General features: G+C 46.7%; 1 protein-coding gene across 1 annotated transcript in view; it reads right to left on the bottom strand.

The window, feature by feature from the left end:
- Positions 1–16,389, bottom strand: part of LOC147639719 (uncharacterized) — a 34,514-nt gene extending 18,125 nt beyond the window's left edge. The window contains exons 1-2 of the mRNA XM_086822439.1: positions 16,062–16,389; positions 15,547–15,636 (exon numbers count right to left, since the gene is read on the bottom strand). Coding sequence (XP_086678565.1) covers positions 15,547–15,636; positions 16,062–16,353 — 382 coding nt within the window. The 5' untranslated portion in view covers positions 16,354–16,389. The remainder of the gene's footprint in view (positions 1–15,546; positions 15,637–16,061) is intronic.
- Positions 16,390–16,670: the final 281 nt, after the last annotated feature.

Below are 16,670 nucleotides of genomic sequence, written 5' to 3'. Positions count from 1 at the left end.
CCACGACTGTGTGTATGCAGTCGGCCAGCAGTCCACAAGCCCACGCATCAGCTGTGTGCAGTCGGCCAGCCACAGGACTGCTGTTGGGACAGTCGGCCAGCCCTGAAGTGCTCCTGCCAACCTCTAGCATCCCTCCCCACCACTAGAAAAAATGGGAAAAAATAGGGAAAAATACGGGGAGTGAGGAAAAATGATAAAACACCTTATACAGGGCGGGCACACCCACAACAGAGGCCCTGGTGTATAAATATAGACAGGAGATGACTTCTAACAGATTTTTGGGTGCTGTCCAGCCTCTTAGGGTTGCGTTTTGGTGTGAGGAAGGGCCCTATATCAGCGTTTTCTGATTTGGACAATTTTATCTTATGAGGGTTGGTCCTATTGATTGGATCAATGATGACAACTTCATATTTGGCTCCTATACCACTTTCTTGTTATTTCCTTGATGAGGTAGACAAGTTGGATGGCGGTAACTTTCAGTCATGGAAGTTGCAGGTTACTTCTACTCTCAAGGAGTATGGTTTGATGGAGTTTCTCTCGTACAAGAATCGGTGCTTGCCGGACCCTGCCTCTGTGGAGGATGTGTGTCGGTGGAGGAAGACTAACGGACAGATCTATGGCTTTCTCCTCCTGAATTGTTAGGATTCGGTTCTTCGACACTTCATCGATGCTCCTGATGATGCTTCTACTTTCTATGTATGGCAGTTGCTTTGTGACCTGTATGGTGATGCCAGTGATCGGCAGATGGTTTCTACTTCTGGGTGCTATGCAGCCAGTGATCTTGTGGATACTTCTTTTGGAGATGTTCTTGCAGCGAAGGATAGTAGGCTAGTTTTGCTCACTGCATCTGAGGAGTTTGTTTCTTCTCATGTTGCCTTGCCTTCAGTTTCTGTGCATACTTCTCCTTGCCAGGATGATATATCTGGTAATGTTTTTGAGGAAGATAGTGGGCTATCTTTGCTCACAACTTCTGAGGGGGATTTGTCTCCTATTGCTTCGCCTCCGACTCTTTCTTCGACAACCAGTGACCATGATGTGTTGCTGGTCCCTTTGCCTTCTATGGAGGAGCCTGCTTCTACGCTGTGTGATGCTATTGAGGAGACTACTACTACTTTAGTTACCACTACTGTGAATGTTCCTATTTCCCTTACTCTGTGTGAGGATTCTGGATTGTGGTCAGGTGTGTCCGTGACCGTGCCTGGGGCACAATGGTACTTCCAGGGATTGAAGGATTGGGATTTGGATTTGGTTGGGCTTGTGGAGTCCCGACATCAGTTTTCAGAGGGGGCAGTTGAGTTCTTACATTTGGCTATGCCGACCTTCGAGGAGGGTGCTATTGTACAACATTTGGCTACTCTTGGTACAGAGTTGGAGCAGATGGACTCTATTTCTTTTGAGGGTATTATCTTCTTGGAGCTACAGGCTTCTAGGGATTCCTGTGACACTGTGTTTATATTTGGGTTTGGCACCAATATTTGGAGCAGCACGACGCAACCTACATGGTTGTTCTCTTCTCGAGAAGCAGTGTACGTGGCAGCTTGTTCTATTGCTTTTGTAGCTGAGTTGCTGTGGAGATTGCTTGTGGAGCTTTCCTGGTACTTGTTGTTTTTGCATTCTTTTGTCTTTGATAGAGGACGACTTCTTCGGCTTCTCGGAGTTTGTTAAGCATCTGGTGCTGAGAGGGGGTGTTAGCACATTCATCCCCAATTTCTGCCCATTTCTGGTGTCCTTTTGGTCCCTTTGGTATGGCCCTTGATTGTGGGCTGGCCACCCCTTTTTTCCATATTTTTCTGGGATTTTTCCCAGCCTATTTGGTATTTTACTAGTCGGCCAGCTCATCTGCACCAGTCGGCCAGCATATTCAGCCCCAGTCGGCCAGCACTATCCACCTATAAATAGGTGGGGCTGGCCTCTCACTTTTCATTCAGTCTTGTACATATTTTGCTCCCTCACTTATGAGACTATCTGTGTCTCTTGCTTGGGACTGTTTTGCTTTAGTATATTCAGCATAGTTGCTCCATATCTCTCTCTCTCTTGGACTCTCTATTCAGCACACTCTAGTGCCCCTTTGCTTCCGCTCTATGCACTCTTTCACAAGTATCCTAAGAAAGGGCTTCCTTCACGGAAGTGAGCTCTTTGTCCTGCATGATACGAGACATCAAAGCATAGTTTACCTGTAAGAGCTCCGTTGAATGACTTTTGTCCCGAACTCTATGCGATCTTCGAGGTCCGTCCTCTGTGGTCCACTCGAAGGGAAGCTTCGTAACACCTGACTCTCGATGGGTGTCTAACAACCACCTGGGTACTCGAACAGAGCGCGGAGCCTCCTGCTGCTGCGGGGGCTCATCTCCAGCCACCACAGGCTCAACCTCTACAACTGACTGAGGCTATCCAGCTGGAACAATAGACTGGGAATCATCATCAGACTCATCTGGGTCTCCAAGAAGTGGCGGCTCATCAACAGTGGAAGCTGAAACATGCTCATCAAAAACATCTCTGTTGACAACAACCTCGTTCCGCTCCGGGTCATACAACTTGTATCCCATGGAAAGAGAGTTATATCCCACAAATACAAGCTTATGGGACTTTGAGTCAAGTGTACCCCTCTGCTTCTTTGGAATGTGAACATAGGCATCACTCCCAAACACACGAAAATGGGAGACTTCTGGCAATCTCAGCAATGTGCTTGTTTTTCCGCTCAGCAACTCCATTTTGCTGCGGAGTGTATCTGCATGTAAATTGTCTCCGAATACCATTTTTCTTCAAAAATTCAGAGAACTCATTGGAGAAGTAGTCTCCCACTCCATCTAACCTTAGGCACTTTACATATTTCCTTGTTTGCTTTTCAACCATAACTCTGAAATTCTGAAAGTGAGTGAACACCTCACTTTTCTCCTTCATGAAGTATACCCACACTTTCCTTGTGTGGTCATCAATAAATGTCACATAGTACCTGCAGCCTCCCATAGACATGGTCTTCGTAGGACCCCATACATCTTCGACATGAAAATAGGCCCTTATTGGGCTGTCGATACTCACTTATAATTAAGTGGACAAGTTATAAGTTGGGCATTGTTAGAATGCATAGCGGAAATGAAAACTGCCGTAGCCCACTACGCCTTCCCATACAACCTGGCCTGTTTCTCTATCCCGTAGAGCAACAGAATGCTCCTCAAACTCCACCCGGAAGCCAATCTTGCAAACCTCATGCACTGACAATAGATGAAAACCAAGGGTGGGGACGTAAAGAACACGAGAGGAATGCTTTCCCCCTCTGCCATCGGGAATGATCTCCATCTTGTCCTCACTATGAATCAGTATAGTGGAATTGTCGCTAATGAAAATGCGACCTGACTCCCGTTTAAGATCCTGTAAGAACTCGCTGGAAGGAGTCATGTGCCTGGAAGCACCACTATCAAGAATCCACTCCATAGTATCCCTGGCGGTGAAGCCAACTGCCTCCTCTCTAAAAGAAGATAAAGCATCTGTGTCCATGTCACCAATTGGCCGACCATTTGGTCCATTCCCACATTTTTGCGTCTCGTTCACTTGAGGCCAGGCCGGTGTCTCATGTGAAGAAGCTAGTATTTTGCTGACATGGACGGGAGCCAGACTGGTGCCACCCGTGTGTTAGCAAGATGGTGTCGTATGGACGGGAGCCAGATCAGTGCCACCCGTGTATGACCTGGACTGTGTTCGATCCATGGGACTGTCACGCCATGGAAGAGCCAGTATTCGTGCCGTGTTTTACCTATGGGACTGTCACACCTAGGGAAACTCGTGCCTGGAACTGTGTCTTACCTATGGGACTGTCACTCCATAGGAAGACCAGGTTTTTATGTTTTATGTCGTGCCAGTTCTGTGCCGACAGATATTTTGTACATGTTCCATGAACGGGAGATATGTCCATGTTACTATTTGCACATGCACACATGATTTGCATGCTTGAAACTGTTTTCGCATGATATGTATTCGTGTGTTTGCCTGCCTGACGTGTTACTTACTGAGCGGGGACGCCTGCCAGTGAGTCGTGAAGTCTGCCCTGTATTCTGACAAGTTTCAGTGCATGTGAACAGGTGGTAAGTATATGGTACATGTCGTTTAATGTTATTAAATTCTAACCCTTTGATTTATAAGGTTAGGGGTTCACACTTATTTAAAAGTGGGCACCCCCTTTGGGCACCCACTTTGGGGCCAAGGTGGGGAGCCTCACTTTTAAGTGAGTGTGGGGGTGGGCATGGTCACCTACCCCCACTAGCCCCCCCACATGCAAGCATGGACAACACTAAGGTTATCTCCACGTTAATTTTATTAAAAAAAAGGGCCTTCCTTCAAGCGTGGGACATGATCGCTTCTTCCTGGCGTTGCTTCATCACCTTTCGTAACTTCCTGGCGGCTGGAGATTGCTACGTTTGCTGCTGTACGGCTGCTCATCCATGAGGCGACTGCCTGCCCTGCACAAAGACGGCAGCACCTACTATTCTGCCAGCTGCGCCTGCCCCTCTACAGGCGACTGAACTGGCTGTCTGCCATCTTTTCCCTGTACTGCTGCGCCTACTGCTCCTGTCCCCAGGCGGCTGGCTGCAAACTGCACAGCAGGCGGCTACTCTTCCCAGGGGCTGCAACTACAGGCGGCTGTTCTTCTCCTTGCGCCTGTTTTCCTGCAGGCTGTGGTACCTTCCACACAGGCGGCTGCCCCCACTTCAGGTCGCATGCTGCTGCTCCTCACAGACGGCTGACTACCTTAAGGCGACTGCACTTCTGTACCCTCTGCTACGACTATATTCCCTGGTGGCTGCCCTACACCTCTCCTACGTTTGTTTTCCCACAAGCGATTGGCTGCAACAGCCTCTGTACCCTCCGTACTGCAGGCTGTACCTTCTTGTTGCAGGCTGTGCATTCTATAAGGTGGCTGTGGTTTTCTTTTACGGAGGTATCTGCTTTGGTGGTTCACCACGAGGCAACTGCTCCTTCATCACCTGGAAGACTTCATCATTCCACAAGTCTTGGTCTTTGATCAACCAACTACAAGTAAGTGATTTTCAGATTTGAGTAAAGCATTTAATGTTTAAATCTGGTAAAAGATTCGTCCCGCTCGGCCTACACCCGTTCGGTGCCGGGTTGTCCAAGCTATATGGGCGAACCTCGGTCCAAAGGTGCTGAGATCGGGAGAGCCAGGCGTTAGTACGAGAGCGCCAGTCTGTGCGTGGTCTCGGAACACCAGTGTGGTGCTCTCCGCGGAGTCCAGTGAAAGCACAGGACCGTAGCGATTGGACCACACCAGTGGTCGATCTGCTTCGAGTTTTCTACATCGAAATTCGAGCTATTTGTTTAGTACTGTTTTCATATGTGCATGGACATGATCTGGTTCTCAGAACCCATGGAGCATTGTATTCTTTAAATACTCCCAATAAATATATCATATATTGAGGGGGGGGTCGGCCCGTTCCGGCCCCAGTGCTGGTGTCCATCTTTCCATTTCTGTTCATTTAAATTTCAAGTTGTTTTAAGTTGTCCATTTCATATTTGTGGTTTTAAAGTTGTGCTATTAAACGTGTAGGTGTCCAACTGAGTCTTTCCCACTTGACGGGATCGGTTTCATTGGTATCAGAGCACGGTTGTTTCCCTCTTCCTAGTGGGGAAACGAACCTGTGTACTGGACATCCCGCTTTTAGCAAACTTTGAACACAATGGACAGCCAAGGCAACCCTTTGGAAGTGCCAAATTCGAGGGGTCCTTCTAGTGCTTCTCGTGGGTCTGATGCCCTGCGAGGTAGACACAAGCCTCTTGAAAGGGTTCTTGATAGTGAATCCAAAGGTCAACTGTCTCCAGGAAAGACAGTTATGCTTGAACAAGACCCTGATGCTATGAAAGCTGAAATGGAACATATGAGAAAACTTTTGCAGGCTCAAGAGCAAGAATTGAAGTTTTTGCATGAAGATCCTCATCTACAAAGTGCTATTGAAGCCAGGAAGGCTGATGCTATGGTTGATGTAACCTTTGAGTCAATGGCTCGTGAAGTGGGCAAGAAACCAAGGGAGTTGGCACTTGCCTATCTCCTTCGCAAAGGTGATATCAAAGAGGGGGATGACGGGGAGCTGATTTTCAGAAATCCACCTCGTTTGAAGCATGGAGATCCCGCATCCCAGAGGCTGAAATCTTATATGCGAAAGGAAGAGGTGACTGTCACCTCTCGACATGCATCCTCTCCCCAAGGCACTAAGCCTGACAGATTTATGTATGCCAGTGCTCATGGAGGGCACGAAAGTCACATGCATGCAAGATATGTATCTCATGGTGACAGGTCTGCTTCCAGAAAAATTTTGCCTTCTGAGTTGTCTCATGGAGAGACTATGCCATATGCAGGTAAGTCACATGCATCTGAGCTTCGAGTTCGTGGAGCACATGCCACCGTGCCCCATGAAGCTTCTTTGACGGCCCATGGAGCCCATGCAGACAGGGCTACCCCGTTGGATAAGGGGAAAAGAAAAAGAGAGGACCATGAGCCTCATGCCAGGAAGCTCAAGGAGTTCAAAGCAGGTGATAAATCTGTCAAATTTGATGTCTTTCATGGTGAACATGATGCCTCTAAGGTGTTAGCGTTTGTGGCACAGTTCGACATTGCTTTTAGCGATGAGGACTTTACAGAAAAGTCGAAGGTGCGCCATGCTAGCATGTTTCTGAAAGGCACTGCTGGTGGATCACCGAAAAGATCACCAAGGATCCCATCTCTACTTGGAAGGAATTCAAAGATAGATTTTATGCTCAGTTCTTGCCACCCAATGCAGAGCAAACTCTCACTCAAAAGTGGGATAGGCTGGAACAAAAAGATAACGAGAGTGTGCAACAGTATGTTAACAAATTTTGGAAAGTGTTGCTGGAAGTGACTCCCTTCATGCTAATCACAGAAGATGAAAGAAAGAGGAAGTTTCGTTCTGGATTGCAACCTGCTTATAGATCGGGTATTGAATTACACCCAAAACATACGTTGCAACAACTCACAGCTTCTGCCCTTGCTACAGAGCAATTGGTGCTCAAGATCAAGCAGGATCAAGGAGGTTCCAAGGGGAAGGACAAGGCTGTCCCAAATCAGCAAAAGGGTGGACAGCCACCTAAAAAGAACTTCCGGGAGCCTTACAAGGGTGGTAAAGCTGAAAATAACACATCAAAAGAACAGGGCCCAAGGAAGAACAAATTTGGACTAACCCCGGAGCAAAGAGAGCAATATGCTAAGGATGGAAAATGCTTTTCTTGTGGTAGCAAAGACCACATGTTTCGGCAATGCCCAGATCGCAAACCAAAGCACGAGGACAAGCACAACAAAGCAAATGTTCATGCAGTTCCTGATGTGCAAGGTAATACAGGTCATGATGCTAAAGAGAGAATGGTTTGCAAGGCTTGGGGGCAAATCAAGGATCAGCCCGCATTATTCATGTTTGATGACTGTGCAACTGACAATTTCATCTCTATGCAAATGGCAGCTGCATTGGGAATTGAGGTTGAAAACATGGGACCTCAGATTGAAGCCGAAGCTGCATTTATTGGCAAAGAGGTGCAGGTTACCCCTTTGATTGGGAAGTTGCGTATTCATATTCAGGGCTATGTTGATAATGAGCATTTCCTAGTTGCTCCTCTGAATGGATGTGATGTATTGTTGGGCAAGCCGTGGCACCATAGGCTTGAGCCCCGCAAAGACTACAAGTCCAATATGATTTCTTTTATGCACAAAGGCCGCATGCACTTTATTGATACTGGCAAAGAAGGGGATTCCATCCCAGTTGTATCACACATCCAAATTAATAAAGCAATGAAAAAGAGTCTTTCAGCGTACTTGGTTTTTGTGCGTGATAGTCTTGTGCCAAATCATCAAAATGTGGATGCTATGTCTAATGATAGGCTGAATTTTCTTAATGCATTCAAAGACTGTTTTGCTGACTCGTTGCCAGGTGAATTACCTCCCCAAAGGCCCGAAGATCACCGTATAGATCTTGTGCCAGGTAGTTCTCCACCTAACAAACCCGCATACCGAGTGAGTGCCGCACAACAAGAAGAAATTATGAAGCAGGTAAACGAGCTTTTAGAGAAAGGTTTGGTTCAGCCCAGTTCCTCACCTTACTGCTCTCCTGTGCTTCTAGTTCAAAAGGACGGATCATTCCGTATGTGTGTAGACTATAGAGCTTTGAACAAGCTTACCATCAAGAACAGATTTCCTATTCCACGTATTGATGATATCTTGGATAAGCTTGATGGTTCAGCTTGCTTTAGCAGACTTGATTTGAAGAGTGGTTATCACCAGATCCGAGTGGTGCCACAAGATGTCCATAAGACTGCATTCAGGACAGCCTTCGGATTATATGAATTCTTGGTAATGCCTTTTGGTCTCACCAATGCTCCTGCTACTTTTAATCGTATGATGGATAGGATATTCCGACCCCATCGCAAGTTTACAGGAGTCTTCTTTGATGATATCTTGGTTTTCTCCAAGAATGAGCAGGAACACAGAACTCATTTGGTCACAGTGTTCGAAGAGTTGCGGAAGCATAAACTTTTCGTCAATGCCAAGAAAAGTGAGTTTTTCCTTTCAGAGATTCATTATCTGGGACATATTGTATCCAAAGATGGAGTTACAATGGATCCTGCAAAGATCGAAACTATTCGGAATTGGCCCGAATTGCAAAACGTACATCAAGTACGTAGTTTTCTGGGATTATGTTCGTACTACAGGCGTTTCATAAGGCATTTTGCTATGATTGCCACTCCTTTACATGATCTCACGAAGAAGAAAACTGTGTTCAAATGGACTTCAAAGGAACAGGATGCTTTCTTGCAGCTCAAGCATGCGATCATATGTGGTCCAGTATTGATTGTTCCTGACTTGCACAAGTCATTCGTGGTTGAATGTGATGCTTGTGGTGATTGCATAGGAGCTGTCCTAAATCAAGAAGGGCATGCAGTTGCATACGAGAGCCGTCGTTTGCATGATGCTGAGCTTCATATGGATATCTATGAGAAAGAGCTCTTGGCTGTAATTCACGCCTTAAAGATTTGGAAACACTACCTTCTTGGGGCTGAATTTGTAGTCAAGACAGATCATCAAAGCTTGAGATACTTTCTATCTCAAACCAAGCTTTCAGAGAAGCAAATGAGAATGGCAAATTTTCTTTCCATGTTTCATTTTCAGATTGTGCATACTCCAGGAAAGAAAAATGTGGTGGCCGATGCACTATCTAGGAGGCCTTATATTGCTGCAGTCTCAGTGGCCTCTCATGGAGATCTATTTGCTATGAGAGATTTGTATCATTTGGATGCTGATTTTTGCCATGTATGGACTGATTTGATGGCTGGTCATTCACATGCCTCTTATGTTATCAATGAGGGTTATCTCATGAAGGATAATTGCCTATGTGTGGTGAAGGATTTGCGTCCAAAGGTTATGGACGAATGTCACGCTCCACCTTATGCTGGTCATAGAGGTATTATGCCTACTACTCGCATGATTGAGAGGTACTTCTTTTGGCCGAGCATGCGTAAAGACATTGAGGCTTATGTGCGTGCATGTATTACTTGCCAAAAGGTGAAATTTGATAGACAAAAGCCTCCAGGTTTGCTTCAGCCATTGCCTATTCCCTCGCAACCTTGGGAAAGTATCACGATGGATTTTATTATGGATTTGCCTAGATCCCAGTATGGGAATGATGCTATTTGGACTATTGTCGACAGGTTTAGCAAGCAAGCTCATTTCTTGCCCGTCAAGAAAACCATAAAAGCTGATCATATGGTAAAGCTTTTTCTTGCTAATATTTTCAAGCATCATGGTATGCCTAAATCCATTGTTGGAGATAGAGATCCCAGGACTACAAGCCTATTTTGGAGGGCTTTGTTTGATAATATGGGTACTAAGCTTGAGTTTTCATCAGCTTATCATCCCCAAACGGATGGCCAAAGTGAAGCTGCAAATTCAGCTGTGTTGGATTTATTGAAATGTTATGTGGCAGATCAAAAGAGTGCATGGGAGAAGTATCTTCCACTTGTTGAGTTTGCCTACAACAATACAATCCATGCTTCCACGGGCAAGGCTCCGTTTGAGATTATTTATGGCAGAGTGGTCTTGCCACCCATCCTTCGTACAAAGGATGAGATTTTTGCAGCTGATGAATATGTTCGTGACTTGGATGTTGCCTTTGGTCAGGTGCGGACAGCCATTGCAAGATCTCAGGATAAGCATAAAAAGGCTGCTGACAAGCATAGAAGGGACATGGAAGTCAAAGAGGGTGATTGGGTATTGCTGAAATTTGAGAAGGCTAGGCTTCGGAAGAGGCCAGGACGAGAAGGATCATATCCTAAGCTTTCTCCTCGCTATTATGGACCCTTCAAGGTGATTCACAAGATCAATGAAGTGTCCTACAGGCTTGCTTTACCTAGTCATTGGAAGATTCACAATGCTTTTCATGTGAGTCTATTTCGGAAATATGTGGGGCCAGATCCTAATGAGCCTGTCACAGAAGATCCGCCAGAAATTGAAGAGCTTGAGGAGATCCTCCAGCCAGAACAGATTGTTTTTCACAAGGAGAGAAAGCTACCTGCAGGAAAGCTTTCCAGGAGATACCTTGTGAAGTTTAAAAATTATTTGCCTATTGATGCCAAATGGGTAAATGAGGATTATTTTGCAGATTATCCGCAATTGTTGCAGGCATATCTTGAGGCTTTTAAGTTGAGGTCAACTCTTTAGAAGCCCGGGGGGATGTCACCAATTGGCCGACCATTTGGTCCATTCCCACATTTTTGCGTCTCGTTCACTTGAGGCCAGGCCGGTGTCTCATGTGAAGAGGCCAGTATTTTGCTGACATGGACGGGAGCCAGACTGGTGCCACCCGTGTGTTAGCAGGATGGTGTCGTATGGACGGGAGCCAGATCAGTGCCACCCGTGTATGACCTGGACTGTGTTCGATCCATGGGACTGTCACGCCATGGAAGAGCCAGTATTCGTGCCGTGTTTTACCTATGGGACTGTCACACCTAGGGAAACTCGTGCCTGGAACTGTGTCTTACCTATGGGACTGTCACTCCATAGGAAGACCAGGTTTTTATGTTTTATGTCGTGCCAGTTCTGTGCCGACAGATATTTTGTACATGTTCCATGAACGGGAGATATGTCCATGTTACTATTTGCACATGCACACATGATTTGCATGCTTGAAACTGTTTTCGCATGATATGTATTCGTGTGTTTGCCTGCCTGACGTGTTACTTACTGAGCGGGGACGCCTGCCAGTGAGTCGTGAAGTCTGCCCTGTATTCTGACAAGTTTCAGTGCATGTGAACAGGTGGTAAGTATATGGTACATGTCGTTTAATGTTATTAAATTCTAACCCTTTGATTTATAAGGTTAGGGGTTCACACTTATTTAAAAGTGGGCACCCCCTTTGGGCACCCACTTTGGGGCCAAGGTGGGGAGCCTCACTTTTAAGTGAGTGTGGGGGTGGGCATGGTCACCTACCCCCACTAGCCCCCCCACATGCAAGCATGGACAACACTAAGGTTATCTCCACGTTAATTTTATTAAAAAAAAGGGCCTTCCTTCAAGCGTGGGACATGATCGCTTCTTCCTGGCGTTGCTTCATCACCTTTCGTAACTTCCTGGCGGCTGGAGATTGCTACGTTTGCTGCTGTACGGCTGCTCATCCATGAGGCGACTGCCTGCCCTGCACAAAGACGGCAGCACCTACTATTCTGCCAGCTGCGCCTGCCCCTCTACAGGCGACTGAACTGGCTGTCTGCCATCTTTTCCCTGTACTGCTGCGCCTACTGCTCCTGTCCCCAGGCGGCTGGCTGCAAACTGCACAGCAGGCGGCTACTCTTCCCAGGGGCTGCAACTACAGGCGGCTGTTCTTCTCCTTGCGCCTGTTTTCCTGCAGGCTGTGGTACCTTCCACACAGGCGGCTGCCCCCACTTCAGGTCGCATGCTGCTGCTCCTCACAGACGGCTGACTACCTTAAGGCGACTGCACTTCTGTACCCTCTGCTACGACTATATTCCCTGGTGGCTGCCCTACACCTCTCCTACGTTTGTTTTCCCACAAGCGATTGGCTGCAACAGCCTCTGTACCCTCCGTACTGCAGGCTGTACCTTCTTGTTGCAGGCTGTGCATTCTATAAGGTGGCTGTGGTTTTCTTTTACGGAGGTATCTGCTTTGGTGGTTCACCACGAGGCAACTGCTCCTTCATCACCTGGAAGACTTCATCATTCCACAAGTCTTGGTCTTTGATCAACCAACTACAAGTAAGTGATTTTCAGATTTGAGTAAAGCATTTAATGTTTAAATCTGGTAAAAGATTCGTCCCGCTCGGCCTACACCCGTTCGGTGCCGGGTTGTCCAAGCTATATGGGCGAACCTCGGTCCAAAGGTGCTGAGATCGGGAGAGCCAGGCGTTAGTACGAGAGCGCCAGTCTGTGCGTGGTCTCGGAACACCAGTGTGGTGCTCTCCGCGGAGTCCAGTGAAAGCACAGGACCGTAGCGATTGGACCACACCAGTGGTCGATCTGCTTCGAGTTTTCTACATCGAAATTCGAGCTATTTGTTTAGTACTGTTTTCATATGTGCATGGACATGATCTGGTTCTCAGAACCCATGGAGCATTGTATTCTTTAAATACTCCCAATAAATATATCATATATTGAGGGGGGGGTCGGCCCGTTCCGGCCCCAGTGCTGGTGTCCATCTTTCCATTTCTGTTCATTTAAATTTCAAGTTGTTTTAAGTTGTCCATTTCATATTTGTGGTTTTAAAGTTGTGCAGTTAAACGTGTAGGTGTCCAACTGAGTCTTTCCCACTTGACGGGATCGGTTTCAGTCCAAAATCTCCAAGTGCACAAAGGTTGGAGTCTTTGCAGCTGAAGCTGAAGAATCAGCACTCTTCCCAATATTCCGCTTAGGACACTTCTCCAATAGTGGCCTTTCTCGCCACAATCGTTACAGGTCTGCTCGGCCTTCAGTTTCTCACGTTCTGAATCGGGCTTCTTCTCAGAACACTTATCCGATGAAGACTTGCCTTTGCCTTATTGTTGTTTGTTGTTACGGCCTTTCGACCGCTGGCCAGTCAAGGCCTCAGAACCTCCGCCTTGTGGAGGGTTCGTAAAACCCTCTTCCTGGTCCAAAACCATATGCACAAGCTCCTCCCATGAGCCTACCACTGGTGATCAAAGAGGAGTAAAATGCTGAGTACTGAGAGGGAAAATGAGACAACAACGTGATGGCCATGTCCTCTGAAGATATCTCTTTCCTTGCCTGAAGAACCTCCTGTTGAAGAGCCTACAACTTGTTGATGTGCTCCCGCATCGTCGAAGACTTTGCAGGATTCATCACCCGCATCTGCACTTCCAAGGTGTCAAATCCCCACGGATCTCCTCGTGATCGTTCTCGGTTCGAGACTCGAATCCTGCAAACAAACGAACAAACAAACAACAAGGGGGTGCAGAACAAACAAACAACAAGGGGGTGCAGGCCTGACTCACCTCCCAACCATGACAGCCGTGGGCAAGCCCACAGTCTTGGCTGTCCCCACCGAGCCACGAGCTAAGCTAACTAGGTTGACGTACCGACCAATCTCCTCCTCGCGACGTCCCATACCGCCACGAAGCTGCCCTTGCGGGCCTCGAGACTGCTGCCGGCATCGGTTGCGTAAAGCAGGTGCACGTCTACACTAGATCCAGGCTCCAAGACCATAGAGCTCTCACAAACTTGCGAGACTCTCTATATCTCAATAACTAACCTTGGCCACCCTTTTATAGGCTCTTGGCCGGTCATCGGGCGTCCACACTTGGGCGCCCGCCCGTCCATACTTGGGTGCCCGCCCGTTAGTATTTCCCTAACTCAGCTCGTCAATCAGCCTGCCTAGTTCCAAGCCTCGAAACTAGTCTTGCGTGCGTGTAGCACACGGTAGATACACACTGTGCACATGACATACTCCCCTTGCTCTACGAGCTTGCTCACTGAAAAGCCATGGTAATCTCTCTGAAGAGTAGTCAATGTCTCCCATGTAGCGTCCTCCTCAACACGATCCTTCTACTTGATCTTGTATTCTATGATAAGCGTATTACGCAATCTTCTTTCACGAAATCCAAGAATCTTTTCAGGTTCGTGCGGAACAAATGTCATGTCCTCGACATCTATAATTTCTTGAGGAGTAACTAACTGATCTGCTGCACCCAGTACTTCCTTAAGTCTACTGACATGAAATACAGGATAAACTTTCACATGAGAAGGCAAATCCAATTCATATGCAACTGAACCAATCCATCGTGTAACACGAAATGGTCCACAGTATCTAGGGGATGATTTCGGAGATCGACCTGTCCGTAAAGTCTCGGAATCTTTCGGAACTCGCAAACTCCTGGAGCAGTAGTGGGCCACATTTTAAAGGCTGTTGGGCAGAAATACACCAGTCAAGCGCCCAAGGCCTGACAAGGGCTGAGGGCAGAAACGGAATTTTTTCCCTTTTTCAAACACACAGACCACCTCCTTAGAGCTTGCAATTTAAGCAAAGCGTACCTGTTGAAGTTGAAGGAGAAGAGGCAAAAGTTGCTTACTTCCCAGTCTGTACTGCAGAGAGCATAGTGAGAGGTTACTTTTGCCCGCATTTGCTATGTGCCTGTCTCATTTTCACCCGTAAAGCAAATATTCCACAAGGGCAAGGAGAAGGAAGGGGGAGAGGAGGAGGGGAGGGAAGGGTTTTGGGGGATGTGGAGCGGAAGGGGGGGGGGGGGGGGGGGGGTGCGGGGGGTTGTTTTGTTCCTGGTCATTGAGATCCGTTGCCCAAACCTTGAGTGGAAAGATAATACATTACGTGACAATAAACCAGTGCATTGCTGTATTTGTAGATGTTTTTTGTTTTCACTATGCAACAAGTAAGGCTTTGCAGGTAAGGCCCGTTCACTGGCTGCCTTATGCACATATAAAAGCTGCCCAGCCCAGCCCATCCTTTAGAGTTGCTTTAGTTTACATACAATGCCACAACCACCCCTGAAAATTTGCTGATATGTGTTGTTTTTTGCCCCATGCTAGTCTATTGTGTATCCCCTTGCATTGGTCCTCATGCTCTTCTTGCTTAAGAGTTGCTGCAGAGTAGTGCTGCTAAGACAACAAGATTAGCCGGCCTCCTATCTTAGAACAATCAGCCCTAAAATATGTAGCTTTGTTACCGTCATGTCATTCAATCCTTGAGGTCATATACATGATACATGGCATGAAAGTCTTCCATAGACAATAAACATTTTAAAGCCCCCTTTCAAGGGGATGTAGCCGAGCTAGAAGCCACACCATGCACCTGCAGCATCAGGGCTCAAACCCATGACCTCTTGGTTAGGGTGGGTCATGATGAGCTGAGCCACTCAGGCAGCCTGCTGACCCTCTCAAAGTTTTTGACCCAAAGCCTCCACTAAAAGATGCTCATGTCATGGTACATGTTTATCTACTCACGTTGATGTTTTTTTTTTTTTAATGATCTCTTTCATAGCCTCCATAGTTTTGTTATAAAAGCAAAGAGCATACCCTGAATTTTTTTTGCAAATTCTGGTTTTGGCAATGAAGGAAACTCAAATGACCCCAAGCCTGGTGAGCCTGATAAAAGACCAGCTTCGGCTGAAAAGGATTAGCAAAAATCATCAGCTCAATCGAGCTAAAGCTTGAAAACAAGCGTGCATGTGCATGCACACGCACAAAAACAAACAAACATGGATGCATAAGGTTCATAAGTGGGTAGGTAGGTATGCATCTATCGAATGCACACAAATGTATACGCACATTGAAGCATTTTATACATACATGTGTATGTGTACTCATACCTACATAAAAAATTGTGTATGCATGAGCACGCTTGGAAACAAAGAGACAATTATATGCTTTTCTTGATTTGCATACTTTTACACGTGTGCATACTCTCTCTCTCTCTCTCTCTCTCTCTCTCTCTCACACACACACACATGCACAATCTTATGTTTTGTGCTTTTCTTGAACTTGCTCAATGGTAGTTACACCAATTGGGCATAAGCATAAAAAGCTCTCACCTGGAGCACAGCAGGCTGCGTAGACGAGGCAAGCGGCCAGGGGGGCTATGATTGATGCAGAGGAAGATTTCTGTGGTGAAGTGTCAACAGCAGCTGCAAGGATGGAGAGCTTCTGGCGAGGTTGGACGTGGACATGGCCATGGCGATGACGATGGGCCCCACCACCAAGCACCTTCGTTCCAAGAAGGGCAACCTGTGTCTCGCTACGAGAGGGAGACTGCAAACAACAACACGAAGAAGACAAGCCAGCCATCCTCGCAATGCCGAAATGGTTGTATAATTCTTGTGCCATGTGTGGCACCCAAAATAGGCTACGAAATGCTCTTTAGGTGTGCTTCAATCGAACAGTATCTTGGGTGCATATATATAGTATCTTTGGTATTAATGAATGCTGAGACTCTAAGGTACATGAATTTGTGCCTCAAAAATGTTGAGGCCGTTTCACACCATACAAGGCACTAGTTTCACACCTTCATACAAGGCACTAGATGTGAGCGTGTGGCAACTACCTCTTTTCATGAGATCATAAGGGGGCCGCCAAAGGAAGCAGAAAAAAAAAAAAAGAATGTGCAAATTTGGGGGTTTTGTTGAATGCTTCTCAAGCACTTA

Source organism: Cibotium barometz, chromosome 3 (assembly GCF_041138505.1).
Source record: "Cibotium barometz isolate CiBa-2024 chromosome 3, ASM4113850v1, whole genome shotgun sequence".
Classification (NCBI taxonomy): domain Eukaryota; kingdom Viridiplantae; phylum Streptophyta; class Polypodiopsida; order Cyatheales; family Cibotiaceae; genus Cibotium; species Cibotium barometz.
Note: the sequence above shows the minus strand (reverse complement) of the source record. Positions and strands in the feature narration are given on the sequence as shown.